The 15,080-nt window shown below is 36.3% G+C and overlaps 1 protein-coding gene across 1 annotated transcript; it reads left to right on the top strand.

Annotated features, from left to right (window-relative positions):
- Nucleotides 1-485: 485 nt before the first annotated feature.
- LOC128988781 (26S proteasome regulatory subunit 7) lies at nucleotides 486-13,114 on the top strand. The gene is made up of 9 exons (XM_054410412.1): nucleotides 486-643; nucleotides 3,018-3,055; nucleotides 5,894-5,975; nucleotides 6,639-6,870; nucleotides 9,588-9,756; nucleotides 10,250-10,414; nucleotides 11,326-11,517; nucleotides 12,107-12,302; nucleotides 12,868-13,114. Exons 1-9 carry the CDS (start codon nucleotides 571-573, stop codon nucleotides 13,023-13,025), a joined length of 1,305 nt encoding a protein of 434 aa, XP_054266387.1. The 5' UTR covers nucleotides 486-570; the 3' UTR covers nucleotides 13,026-13,114.
- Nucleotides 13,115-15,080: the final 1,966 nt, after the last annotated feature.

The following is a 15,080-nucleotide window of genomic DNA, read 5'->3' as shown; positions in this document are numbered from 1 at the left end:
ATTTCAAAACCTTTACGGACTAGGCTATTGATTCTTACGTTGTTTTTGTTTTATATGATTATAACACTGAAGGTAAGTACACGGGTACAACAATCCAGTGTTTCAATTCGCGGGATTATTATCCCGAAAACGGGATTTTTAGACCTTAAGCGGGATTAAAACGGGATGCGGGATAAAACGGGATGCGGGATAAAACGGGATTTTCGTCTGTGACGACTATTTTTATTTTTTTCTACTTAATTTTAGAGAAAACCTAACTCAAATTGATTAAATACTGTAGCAAAATATAATAATGATGTTCATATAACTTTATAAACATGATACGTCAAGTATATTACTAGGTATTGTACAAAAAAATTATGCGGGATAAAACGGGATTTTTCAGAATTTAAAAGCGGGATAAAACGGGATTTCTCGACCCAGTAAGCGGGATTATTTTTTTGGTCGTGTGGAAACTGGAAACACTGCCAACTGCCAAGTGCGAAGTGCCAACAACAACAGCAGCATCAGAGGAACTTGCATCGTCATTGTATAGTATTTTGCCATTACTGTATTCTTAAAGGGTTTAAAATGCCAGATTATTTAGGTGATGATATGAGAAAAACTAAGGATGAAAAAGAAGGGGAAGAAAAGGAAATCAAATGTACGTATGCAATTATCTGCACCAGAATTTCTGCCTCTCTTTTTAGGTTAGGGTATCCAAAAGTCAAAGATTGGTAAAAAGTATCCTCACTAAAATTCAATACGTTTGAAGTTTATTAAGTTATGTTTATATCTAAGCGTACAAATGTCTTTGGTAACATCCTTCTTCTAATAGATTTTAGTTCAGTCAGACAAGGCCTAGGAAAAGGTAACCTAACATGCTGTTTCCTACTTGACATGACTAGGCCTGGTTTAGACCTGGGGCCCATTTCATAATAAAGTACAAACTAATATTATTAGTAAATCAGCTGATTGCCCAATGCAAATCTAATGGAAATAACAAGTTACAAGTTGTAACTTGTAACTTGTAGTTTATTATGAAATGGGCCCCTGGAGTGTACCCGCGAATGTTCTTTTAAGAAATAAGGCATTTTGAAAACATCTTGAAAACATATGAAAACGTTTTACATAAGCTTATAATTCTGCCTGTTTCCAAATGCTTTGTTTGAGAAATATTTTAGATATGAAAACACGTTTAACGATATAAATGCCTATTTTTATTCAATACTGCATTATGGGATTGAATTTTGGGGATTCTCATCAGAAATAGAAAAGATTTTTAAAGTAAAAAAAAAACTTAAGAATTATGACATTTGCTAAACGGAAACATTCATGTAGACCAATTTTTAAAGAACTTAATATAATGACAGTATACCAAGTTTAATCATTTTTAAATCCTTATTAAGTTAATGGTACCTACAGTCAAATTTTGAAAACTTATGTGCGGAGAATTTTGACCACCCATAGGCCTATAGGCCTAACACCCGTTTCAAAAAAGATTTTCAGTTTCCAATTCACCGATTAAAACCAATAGAAAAAACACCAAAATATATGGGAAAGAAATTGTTTAATAAACTGCAACCAAAATATGAAGATTTAATAAACAACACGTCTTTTAAAAGCAGCCTTGCCGCCTTGCCTCATTTCTTGTACACAAAATATATTACAGTAGGCCTATTGATGATTTTTTTGAATGATGGTAATTTTTTTTAAATTAGTAAATATCATGTTTTATAACATAACCCAAATAATTATTTCTAAGAATCTTTGTTTATTTTTAGAATTTAAGGCACTTATAATGATACATTACAATGTCACCTGTTTTTGTAGCTTATGCTACCTACGTAATCTGTAAAACGTTTAGCTTATGTCACAACTCACAATAAAGATATATTTATTTATTTATTTAGGGTCATCAATCTTCTCAAAATATATATTTAACAAAAAACACAGCTTGTTGAGTTTTGACAGTACAGCTCGTGACACCTAAGCTGGCACTTGGCCTAGCGTGCGCAGTGTAGACGGGAGGAGGGTGGAGGTAGGGAAAAGACCGGACTGCAAACATTTCCATTGCCTCACTGGGTTGACTCCCCTTGCATTGTACTTGAGCGCCTTCATATGGGTCGCGAGGACAGTTGATGCAACCCGCATGACGGGACATAATGTTTTTGAAATAGGTTCTAGTAGCGATAGGCCAAGTGCCAGCTTAGATGTCACGAGCTGTAAGACTTAGTAGTCCTAGGCCTTTGTTGAGTTTTTAAAATAACACTTGTTCCGCTGTAAGTATTTATTATCTTGTAAGTTAAGTGTTGAATCCTAATAAATTAGACAGCTAGCTGGTTTGAATGACATACCATAAATGCTTTATGTTACTAGAGGCCTATATAACTTATCAGGAACCTTTTCATCAAACGTGCTATAGCTATAAGTTAGTAGGATTTGAGTTAATCTTAACTTATCTTTTTTTTTAATATATAGTCTAATGATTATACAACACACCCGATTTTGTAGCCACAGCTGGGGTACAGTTTCTTAACAGAGCTACGCTAACTTAATATCGATTGAAACTATAGATTCGATTAGTAAACCTTCATTTGATTTTTTAATCTTCAGCAAGTTTGGTTAGTTAGGTTAGGTTATGACAGTTTCATTTTACAATTGAAATAGTTAAAAACAATGATTATTAATCAATATTTTCAATCAATAACTTAGTTTCAATCGATATTAGCGTAGCCCAGTTAAGAAACTGTACCCGCAAATCTGTTTAGAACAGTGTGAACAAATGCTTGTAGTAAAAGACGTGTCTTTATGACAAAATTTACTTAGGTCCTAACTATATTAAGTACCGGTAGCCTGCTCAACAACAGAAATGTTGATATATAACCTACCCTAATCAATATTTAATATTGAGATTATTGAGATTTACTGATGTTGACATGTGCTGTGTTGTGATTAAAAAGTTAACTTAGTCTAAGAAACACTATGATTAATTTACATTAATATTCAATTCATGTTTATGTTTTTTTATGTTTTAGCTTTGGACGAAGCTGATATAGCACTCCTAAAAACTTACGTGAGTAAATGTTTTGTATTGAAGAAATCTATAAGATAGGTAACTTAGGCTTATAAAAAATACGTACCGGTACCTTACAAAAATTCACAAAATTTTGCCTAAAACAAAACAAAATATTTTGTTACTAGGCCTATTTTGTTAACAATGCTGAAACTTTACTTTTTTAAACATTTAAGTTAATACAAGTTAGTACCTTCATGTACCTTCATTTGTATTTCACATTAACTAAGTTAACTTAAGTTTATAATAACACAAGTAGTACGCTTATTCTGCGCGTAATGGGATGAGTGAACGTGAGCGCAACAATGGAAGAGTCCACCCGCACCTAGCCTACTTACCGGGGTCACTGGTGAACACAGTGTTATTTGTATAGGCAAATCAACCAAATCTCAGTCAACACAATCCTAACTTCTCGTCCATTACTTAACCAAAGTCATTGGTAATATACGTAATGGATTTCCAACAGTTATCGATAGGAGGTAAATCCATCGTTCCTGTACAAAACGTCTTTTGATTAAATGAAGCCTATTTCCTTATTCGTTATGAGGCCTATCATAAACAAAACTAAAACAAACTGAACGAATCTAACTTACCTAATTGCGACAGCACGGTGTAAATGAGTCTTCTTAAAAATATCGTATGGCTTATAATGATGATATATAACACATACTAACGATAGCGCTATTATATCACCTAAAAATGATTAATAATCCAATATATGTTTATCTAACTAATGAATCTAAATGCCATAAACGGCTCCCACACTCCGAACTGCTTGCCTTTACCACTTCCATCGCCACTACCTACGTCGTGGACCTGTTTCCCACCCTTCCCTCAGCATTTTAGTAGTGCATGTACATTAATCTAACTGCCACAAACTGTTCCCACACTCCACACTGCTTGCCTTGACTACTTCCTTCATCACTTCCTACGTAGTGGACCTGTTTCCCAACCTTTTCATAGCATTTTAGTATTGCAGATACATAAATCCCACTGTCACAAAGGGTTTCCACACTCCGCACTTCTCGCATTGACTACTTCCTTTATCACTTCCTACGTCATGGACCTGTTTCCCTCCCTTCCCATAGCATTTTAGTATTGCAGGTACATTAATCTAACAGTCACACAGGTTTCCGACACTCCGGACTGCTAGCCTTGACTACTTCCTTCACCACTTCTTACGTCGTAGACCTGTTTCCCTCCCTTTCCATCGCATTTTAGTATTTCAAATCCTTTAACACTTCATTTAATTCACCACTTCCTACGTCGTAGACCTGTTTTCCTCCCTTCTCGTAGCATTTCAGAATTGCAGATACATTATTCTAACTGTAACAAAGGGTTCCCACACTCCGGACTGCTCGCCTTGACTACTTCCTTTACCACTTCCATCGTCGTGGACCTGTTTCCATCCCTTCCTATGGCATTTTGAGAATTCCAGATACATTATTTTAACTGTCACAAAGGCTTCCCATACTCCGGACCCTCGCCTTGACTACTTCCTTTATCACTTCCTCCGTCGTGGACCTGTTTCCCTCCCTTCCCATAGTATTTTAGTATTGCAGGTACATTATTCTAACTGTCACAAAGGGTTCCCACACTCCAGACTGAGACTGTTCACCTTGACTACTTCCTTCACCACTTCCTACGTCGTGGACCTGTTTCCCCCTCTTCGCATAGCATTTTTTTAGTATAAAAATGGAGTAACATCTTTGACTATTTAATAGTAAATGCCAACATTAAATTGAATTAAGTAAATAGCTGCTTAGTACTAAATATATACATTTGTAGTGCAAATGTGAATTGACCTGAACACAAAACTGTATAACTGCCGACTAATATAGTAAAAGTTCAATTTATTATTCTGAAAGTTGTGAAATTATGATGTCATATATATTCATAAACGTCAAACTTTTTACTCCACGAATGAAAGAGCTTAGAGGATAAGTCGTTCTCTCTGTCTTGGTAACGCGAGTCCTGAATAAATAATCGAAATTTCTGTTAGTGAACATTATTAGTTGACTACACAAACTTTTAAGTAGACGACAAAATTGTTGATCGCAAAACGTAAACAAATAAAAAGAAGAAGAAGGTAGCTTCTAATGTTATTCTTATGGGACGAATTTAAAAATGTTTTTTTAGGGTTTTATAATTACTACTGAGCGGAATCGTCTAGAATTTTAATGGGGTATTCCCACTGGTGTCATAATTATGAGTGCAAAATTTGAACGCTATAAGTGCAATGGTTCTTGAGATTTGACGCGAACACACTACGGACTCACAGACAAGCGGACAACTTTTCTCCGACTCCGCTATACACGATACATAGATTCGTTCACTTCGTTCACTCATCTATTACAGTACAGGGTTAATCCCTTTCTTACACAATATTCATAAAACATCTTTGGGTAAAATATTTATATACAGTAGCCTAGAATCCCTCATATCCAGCCATCTCGGAACCCGGCCCTTGGGTGGATAACAATCTGACCAGATAACCAAATAAACGGATAAACAATTATTTATTTTTTAGATAATAATTAAATGTCTAAGAAGTGGCCAGATAAACTGAGGGCCGGTTAAACCGAGGCGAGATATCAGGAGATCTATTGTAGGCCTATATGTTTCTATTGTCATGAGAATGCATTTAACATTGAAGATGAATCAAAACTTGGCTTTTGTTAAGGATGTTTGATTTAAAATACATAACTTAAGGTTGAAATAAAATATAGCATTTACATATTTAATCAAATTTTCCATAACTTATCTATTTCTTTTTGATAAGGCATTGAAAGTGATTTCTTGACAAAAATATGTTACAATAGTTCAAACTTTTTGTAGGGTCAAGGCCAATACACCAAGAGTGTGAAGGTGGTTGAAGATGACATACAAACGGTGATCAAGAGAGTCAACGAGTTGACTGGTAAGCAAAATCAAATAGAATACAATTAAATTAACCTTTAAAACTTAATGAATTTGATTCCTTACGTTCAACCTTGCTTTTTACCTACCTTTAAAGACTGGGGTGTGCTGTTTTCGGTTCAAAATTAACATCTAAAAGCTGGCTGAAAGCAAAGTCGTTTGACGTATTAGTGTTCAGTCATTAGTTAGCCATTTCATTACATTTATATACACCAGCAGTGCTGGTAAGATAAAGAAACTAAAAAGTGGCTTTCAACGCTATACTCCGTAATTACAATATTTAGGTGGTTTGAGGGGAAGTTCCCGACCACTTTTTTCTGCTTAATGTATACATTGCAGCTGATTGACTTTTTTTGCTGGTATCTACGTCAGTGGCATTTTGGCGATGAAGTAAAATCAAACCCTTTTAAGGGAAAACGGTCCAAACCCATTAAATATTTTGTGAATGTGCTGGGAAATTGAACCCGTCCCTCCCGCACCGAAGTCTTAAGATGCTAACCACTAGGCAGCAACACACCCATGTTTTGACAAATCTCAGCTGTTGAGCTATGTTTAAATGGTAGGATCAAGACGTGGACTGTGGAGGGGATGGATTTCGTTCACTAAAACAGCCTACATTTTGTGGACAGAGTATAATTTTATCCACTATATATTTGTGCCACAGGTATTAAAGAATCAGACACCGGTCTGGCGCCTCCAGCCCTGTGGGACCTTGCCGCAGACAAACAGACGCTTCAGAATGAACAGCCTCTGCAGGTCGCCCGCTGCACCAAGATCATCAATGCAGACTCTGACGACCCCAAGTACATCATCAATGTCAAACAGTTCGCCAAGTTTGTGGTAGACCTGGCCGACTCAGTCGCCCCAACTGACATCGAGGAAGGCATGAGAGTCGGGTGAGTCAAGTTGTTCTTGAGTATAAATTGGTAGTGTTATTACATGAGATGCATCAGTACCTACAATAAAAGAAATACTAGTGTACCTGTTGCTCGAAATCGAGCAATTGTCTAGTTCCGGTATTATACAGAAGTTTTTTTAAAACTACGGTAATAACAGTCATAATTTTCGATTAGTTTAAAAGACCTGACTAAATGCTTATGTAACTAATTGAAATAATAAACACTTCTTGTAAAAATATTTTAGCATTTTTTGGACCCGGCCTTATTTTTTAGCGTTTTCTACAAATGTTTCCCGACTTAAAGCTGTTACCAGTAAACATTTCTTGCATGTATTTATTTGATCTGACTTTAGGTAGGTTTACTTTACCACTGTGACAACATAATGTGTAGGTATATTCTTCATAGTTTTTTTTACTTCCAAAATAAGTTGCTTACCATTAGGCCTACTGGCAAAAATTATTCCTCTCCCCAAGTGATCGTGTACCTACCTGGATTCCTTACTGTGAGACCAGGCCTCTTCTCTACTCTTCTCATACGTATAAGATTTCCTATTAATTGTCTCCTCCTCCTGTTTTCATTATTTCTCCTTTAAACTCAAAAAATTGTCTGTTCTTCCAACAAAACTGATTTGACTGTGTTTAGATTTGTCTATAACCTCCTAAATATTACAAACATCTATACTCCCGAAAAGCTGGTGAGTTTCTTTTTATATAGGCCTACAGCTGTTTTTGTTTTTAAATTTGTTTTCAATGTAAATTCTTATGGGGAAAATGCGACCTTTGAGAGCGTCTCGTGCCCTTATGGGTAAGAGTTTTTAAATTCTAAAACCTTTATGCAAAACTACGAATTGAGACAAATTATTTGACACCTCAAACATTAAAATCGGTCCAGAAATAACGTAGGAGGAACCCATTGAATATTTTGTGGATGTGCTGGGAATCAAACCCGTCCCGCCCGCACCGAAACCAACACTACATTCTAGCCCCCAGGCCAACAACCACTTAGATTAGAAATTTTCTTTGTTGTTTTAAATTTTTTTACGAGTTAATGTTATGACAAATCTCAGCTGTTGAGCTATGTTTTGCATGGCACAAAAACAGCCCTCACATATTAATATAAGAGATTAGACAAACAATGCTTGTCCACTGAACATCTCAAGATATGCACTGTAACTAAGACATCATGAGTAGGAGAGAGATATACAGGTATAAGTTCACAATTCGATGTGGTATGCAATGCGCTGGAACAGAAAAAATCAGTGTCAAGTGAAGGATTAAAGCTTAGGGATGATGGTAAGATTTTGATTTTCAACAATTTAATTAAAATTGCTACAAAAGAAAATATTGCAGATTTTCGTTTTTTTTTTTTGGTGACATCATTGGCTATTGGATGCAGAAGGTGACTCAGGGTGTCCACATTCTGGAAAGTCAGGGATAGTCATGGAAAGTCATGGAAAAAAATTCTGGCCATTGAAAGTCATGGAAATAGACAAAAAGTCATGGAAAGTCATGGAAATCACCAATGATGGATGGATTTCAGGGGTCCTTTCACTGATCTAGTTGGCCGTAACCCCGACTATTGTAGCATTTTTCCGAATTTTTCACAAATATACGACAATCCAATTTATACAGTTGTCTTAGTTTATGGGTTTTGAGTTTGTATTTAGTTCATTGTTGTACCTGTTGTACGCCATTGTTATCTGTTAATACGTATTTCAATATTTTCTGTCTAGGCAGTATTATTTGTGTGTTTACGGTATATTATAATTTTCTAGTAAAGTTCGTGAGTCATGGAAATCAATGGTTAATGGTCATGGATAGTCATGGAAAGTCAGAGAAATTAATGACAAAATTTCTGTGGACACCCTGGACATTCATGATCATGAAACTAGAACTGCTAAAGAATAAGTTTTACCCATTTCAAGATTAGCAAAACAATAACAAAATAACAATAACAAAGAGTCACTAATATCAATAAATAAATATAGTTTTTTCAAAATTCTAGAATATTAAACATTTTTGTAGCTATTTAATTTAAAAGCATTTAGGAATAAAATTTATGATTGGCTTACTAGTCATGCATTTTACTCTTTAAAGACTTGAATGTGATATTTCCAGAAGTGTCAATTAATTTATTTGACTATTTGTACCTATTTGGACATCTTTTCTTAGTTTTATTTTTTGTTTTATTAATCTATTTTGCTGTTCCTACTTGCTATTTAGATAGACTTTACTTTTATTACAGTACTATCTTGTTACTGTCTTGGTGCGATGTTCAAGAGTGCTTGGAGGCTAGCGACCATCATGGATAATTTCAAACAGCTGCTGAAGAGTTATTTATCATCCAAAAATATTTTTTCAAACACCAAAGTGGTTATAGTTTAAGTATTTAGGACACTGGGATTATACATATTTGAATTTTTTTCCAGGGGAGTCCATGAAAGCTAACAGCCATCTTGGATTCGCTCGCCAAGAACAATGTAAATTTCATCAATTTCAAACAGCCGCTGAAGAGTTATTTACCATCTCAAAATATTTGTTCAGATACCAGAGTGATTGTAATTTAAATATCTAGTGCACTGTGGGATTAGAAATTTTCTTTGTTGTTTTTAATTTTTTTACGAGTCAAAACGTCTGGGCTCGAAGGACTCTTAATCTGATGGGTTAGGGCCCACTATATGGGGAAAAAACTTGTTGATTGTTGAAATGTTACAGAGTGGACAGGAACAAGTACCAGATCCACATTCCGCTGCCGCCTAAGATCGACCCTACAGTTACAATGATGCAGGTGGAAGAGAAGCCTGATGTCACATACAGTGATGTTGGAGGATGCAAGGAGCAGATAGAGAAGTTGCGTGAGGTTGTGGAGACTCCTCTACTGCATGTGAGTATTGTATATTGTCTAAAAGAAGCCGCCAACCTCTTTAAAAAAAAAAAAAAAAAAAAAAAAATCTAGGGATAGAGCACAAGGTTGGACAAAGATGGTGCTGTAGCGTCCCCGCTACAAGCGGAGCGAGTGTAGGCATACAGGCGTGCAACGTCATTGAGAATTGTCGAGACAATCGGAGTTAGATGCGCACGCACACAGAAACTCGCTGGAGGGACTGGCCACGAATAGTCAGTACTCGGTAGTGTGATAGCAGCTCTGGGGTCGATGTCTCCGTACCGATGAGTATCATTAGCATAAGTAACTGATTTAATATTCATGCCGTCAATATTTATTACCACAATAGGCCTACTGTACATAGCAAATAATTATAGTTTATAACTTAATACGTATATTTAAATAGCTCAAAAAATGCCTAAATAACAATGCTTAAATAACACAATCAAGTTTACTTGTTACTGTTATTTACTCTGCTTTACCTTTTTTACAGCCAGAGAAGTTTGTCAACTTGGGTATTGAGCCCCCCAAGGGAGTCTTGCTATTTGGGCCACCTGGCACTGGCAAGACACTGTGTGCGCGAGCAGTCGCTAACAGAACTGACGCTTGCTTCATCAGAGTCATCGGCTCCGAGTTGGTGCAGAAATATGTCGGCGAGGTAAGCATTCTTTGATTTTAAACGCCTGCATTTGGTCGTACCTGTAAAATTCAAAAATTTTGTATGGTTACTTCCTTTTAAACCCATTGAGTTGGGTGTGTAGCCCCTCATTGCATTTTGCCACGAGAGTCTCACTGCTAACCCACTGGCCCAGTAGTACGATTCTAACCTACGAGCGCTAGTGTTGTCGAGTGCTTTTACTGGCAATCGACCCGTTAAGCTGATGGTGGTATGAGTGAGGCGTTGAAGTCATTCTACGTGCGAACTTTCGAATCTCGTATATGCCAATACATTGAGCTTGCTAAATGTATGGCTTTGGAAAAGAAGGCACACTGTAAATAAATGATGTTCGGCTTGGTTTGAAGTTTGCGGCATTAGTGGGTTTAATAAAGATTGCACACAACACTCGGCATAACCCCCCAAAAAATATTAATCATGAATCAAATTTAAATTTGTCAATGGGTTAAGAAAGATTAATGCAAAATCATGTACAGTAGACTCCCTCTTATCTGGACTCCTTCGGACCGAGGCTATTTAGGAACACAGTTTTTCCGGTTAGACCAACGTCCCCAAAAACTCGTTAAAACGGACCGTTTAAATGCATACTGAATACAGTATTTGACTTAAATTTAGGAGAGCATTGTATTTAGACACGTTATCACTGGTCTCAAATCTTTCCCACGAGAACAGTTGTTTCAGAATCGCCCACTTCTTGCTGATCTAGTCCGGTTGAACCGATGTGCTGTTAAAAATTATCCAGTTAAAGAGATGTCATTTCCGCCGAGTGTAGTCCGGTTAATCTGATGTCTGGTTAAAAGGTGTCCAGATAAGAGGGAGTCTACTGTAGTTAGAAATCCTTTTGAAATAATAATTAATTAGCTCAAATTAACAACAATTATTTTTAATCCTAGGGAGCCAGGATGGTGAGGGAGTTGTTTGAGATGGCTCGTAGCAAGAAGGCTTGCCTGATCTTCTTCGATGAGATTGACGCCATCGGAGGGGCCAGGTTTGACGACGGTGCAGGTGGAGACAACGAGGTCCAACGGACAATGTTGGAGCTGATCAACCAACTGGATGGGTTTGATCCCCGTGGAAATATCAAGGTTAATTTTTCCACTCCATCATGATATGGTTTTTGCACAATTCACATTATGTAGCTTAGTTGCATTATTTCCTTCTCTTTGTTCATTTTCTTACATTCTTTGTTGCTTCATATAAATACTATACAAATCTTTCAGAATCTAGTACTTCTCAGATATTTCTAAAAATTGTATTCATGATTATCTTATTATCTGATATCTTTAATGGGTTATTTGTTGAAAATACCAATTACAAATTGTTTTACAATTTCACTACATTTCTAGCTAATTGGAAGAATTTAGTTATTAGAATTTAGTTATTTAGAATATAGTCACAGGGTCAAGTCCCGATTAGTTTGGATTAGTGTACAGCTGCAGGATCAAGTTGTAAAGAAATAAATTTGTAGTAGCTCATCAATTAAGCCAAACACTGCCCACTTGCATCAAATTATTTTAAAACACTTAATGGCACTACAATAAGGTCAGTACCTTCTGAAACATAATTTTTAGATTTAAAAAGATTTGAAAACTAAAAACTATACAACTAAAAGAAGTAGCCTATATAGTTTAAACATTCACCTAGATAACTGAGATGTGTCATGTTCCTTTGCAGGTGCTCATGGCCACCAACAGACCCGATACCCTGGACCCTGCTCTGATGAGGCCCGGTCGTCTCGACCGCAAAGTGGAGTTTGGTCTGCCTGATCTTGAGGGCCGAACACACATTTTCAAAATCCATGCTAGATCTATGAGCGTTGAGAGAGACATCAGATTTGAGCTTCTTGCTAGACTTTGCCCCAACAGTACGGGTAAGTGAACAAATCACTAAATACAACCTCGTACATTTGTTATTAGGCCAGCGATGGGAAGGTATTGAGTTTGTAAACTTATTGTGCCTATATTATATTTTCAGCTAAACTTGTTCATTGGTAATTTATATGTGGTGTAGTTGGTTAACCGAATGTTAATTATCATCCAAATGTGTTTTCTATGATCTTCATTTTCTGCAATATCAATTTTAGAATTTTAGAAGTTTGGCGCCAAGCAAAACATAGATCTGTTTGGGTATTCGACTATTAAATAACAGTTTTTACCCTTTCTTGCAGTACTTTCACCATCTTTGATAAATAAGCACATGTTTGATAAATGGGGATATATTGATTGCAGATGCAGTTAAGTTGTACGTAAACCCCAACTTATCAGGATGTTTTTATAATTTATTATTTCTTTAAGACAAAAACGCAGACTTGATTCATGGAGAAGCTTAATGAAGTATGAGTGTTTGATGAACACATTGAACATTGATTTTTGTCTTTTTTTGTTTGTTGAGATTTTGATCAAAATTACTCTTTAACAATGCTTGTTTGTTTTCAGGTGCTGAGATTCGATCCGTTTGCACGGAAGCAGGCATGTTCGCAATTCGAGCTCGTAGGAAAGTCGCCACGGAGAAAGATTTCCTCGAGGCTGTTAACAAAGTTATCAAGTCTTATGCCAAATTCTCAGCCACTCCTCGCTACATGACCTACAACTAATAGAAAATTTCTGTTCTGTAACAATTTATTTAATAAATTTGGATATGTGTAAAGTTGAGCTTTTTTCATATTTAATAAAAATAAAATTTAAACAAATTTGTGTTAGTTTATTTTTCCTCTATAAATAAGACAATTTTTTAAAGCCCTTGCTTAGTGACGTAGTTAACACATTCGTTGCTGCCCGTCAATGACAGACGTCGCCCTGGTGCGGCGCAGCGTCGTACGAACCCGATTGCCGGATGATTGGCTTTTAAATATTTCGGTCTGACGAATAGCAAATAACGTGCTGTGATGTGCTGCATTACGACACAGAAAACATACTACTATAACCCGGAATGCCAACCGCATGGTAAAAAGCGTTAAGAACTCGGAGAGAGCTTTGCCTGTCAATTCGTAGGCAGCGCCACCAGCGTTTGCTATGCAACGTTGATGAGATGTCTCTGTAGCGACGTCAACCAAAGTAATAGGTCTTGTAGCGCAGTCTGTGGATATCGACCTGCTGACCTCTCTCCGTCGGCTGTCTGGCTCCAACAAGCAATATAGACTCGTAGGGTAGCAGACCTCAGCAACGCGGTTGTGTCCGGTGCTTCCACGGATGTCCCTGTAGCGACGTCTCAAGGTAAGAAGTCTCGTAGCGCAGTCTGTCGATCTTAACCTGCTGACCTCTCTTCTTCAGCTCTCTGACTCGAATTGCCCATCCTAAAACAGAAATCCTATTATATACAGTCCACTGAAACAAGGAGTGGAAGGGGGAACGATTCCAAGGATAGCTGGGGAATTCACCCTGCACATGAGAGAATTTACCTGGTTGAAAAGTACTGGGGTAAAAGCCCTGAGGGAAAAGTACTGGGGAAAAAGTGCTGAGTGAAAAGTACTGGGGTATAAGTGATGAGTGAAAACTACTGAGGGTAAAGTACAGGAAGTAAAACGGGGCAATTCTATGTGTAGTTTAATCACTTTATTACAAGCCTTTACAATCAATTTTGGGTGTATAGCCAACATTTAATGGACCATATTAGGCTATTCCATTCTGTATCCTCATCGCGTTCCTACTCTGAAAACTACTACTATATACAATGTTTACAGTTTATTTATAAAAAAAAAAAACAATGTTTGATATTTTATTATAAATTTAACTTTTTACTGATACAAATTTGATTGAAACGAAACAAACTGAATGGGATATTTAAATAATTACTGTGGAAATAGTATATTTCATCACTAGGGCGTAAAGTGTCTCTTATAAATCAGAGTTCAAGTTTTACGATCAAAGCGCAAAGCCAAGGTCGGAAAATAAGCGAGGGTTCAAAAGAAACTTTTTGCCGATATGATGAACTGTATTTTTTGTGGTATTGCAACATTAATTAGCAAACATAAGTTAGTAAATGAAAATACTTTTCATGTAAATGTAACCTTTCAAAACTATTTTTAATTCTTAAGCAAATAAAGGGCTGTTTGGTGAGGGATTCAATAATTTTCCCTCTAAAAATATTGTGTCACTGTGCATACCATCAGTATATCAAGCTATTGACATAAATGCAACAATATAAGCTAAAACCAATTAAATCACTCAAATAATTTTGATACATATGATTGCTTAACGAAGTTTACGACTGTTTACAACAGCTCACTATTACTCCCTAGGGACTTCAATGGCATTTTACTCCCTAGGCAGTAAAAGAATTACTAGACTGAAACACATGTATTAAAAACAGTTTTTGTAACATTTTTAAACAACATATTGTTTGAAATGTATAATTAAATTTAAAAGTTCAACAAGGCCAATATATAATAATTTTATTTTATTCATTAGCGCTTTCAGAAACAAGGTTTCCATCTTCAGGCACTAGTACACTAGTACAAATACCCCCGCCGCAGCAAACCTGCAGACTAAGCGAATTTCCATTTGACTGACTGGATTTACACTGAAATGTCTACTTAAAAATATAACATTTATTCCCTATTTAAATAGAATTAGTTTAACAAGTAGCCTACTTAGGTTTGCTGCATCAGGGAGGGTAAAACTGTAATTTTTTGTAAAATGTTAATAGTTAG

The sequence above is a fragment of the Macrosteles quadrilineatus genome, unplaced genomic scaffold, assembly GCF_028750875.1.
Source record: "Macrosteles quadrilineatus isolate MER2022 unplaced genomic scaffold, UCM_ALF_1.0 Scaffold_3__2_contigs__length_128488019, whole genome shotgun sequence".
Lineage (NCBI taxonomy): Eukaryota > Metazoa > Arthropoda > Insecta > Hemiptera > Cicadellidae > Macrosteles > Macrosteles quadrilineatus.
The sequence above is the reverse complement of the archived record's forward strand: the minus strand, read 5'-3'. Positions and strand labels throughout refer to the sequence as shown.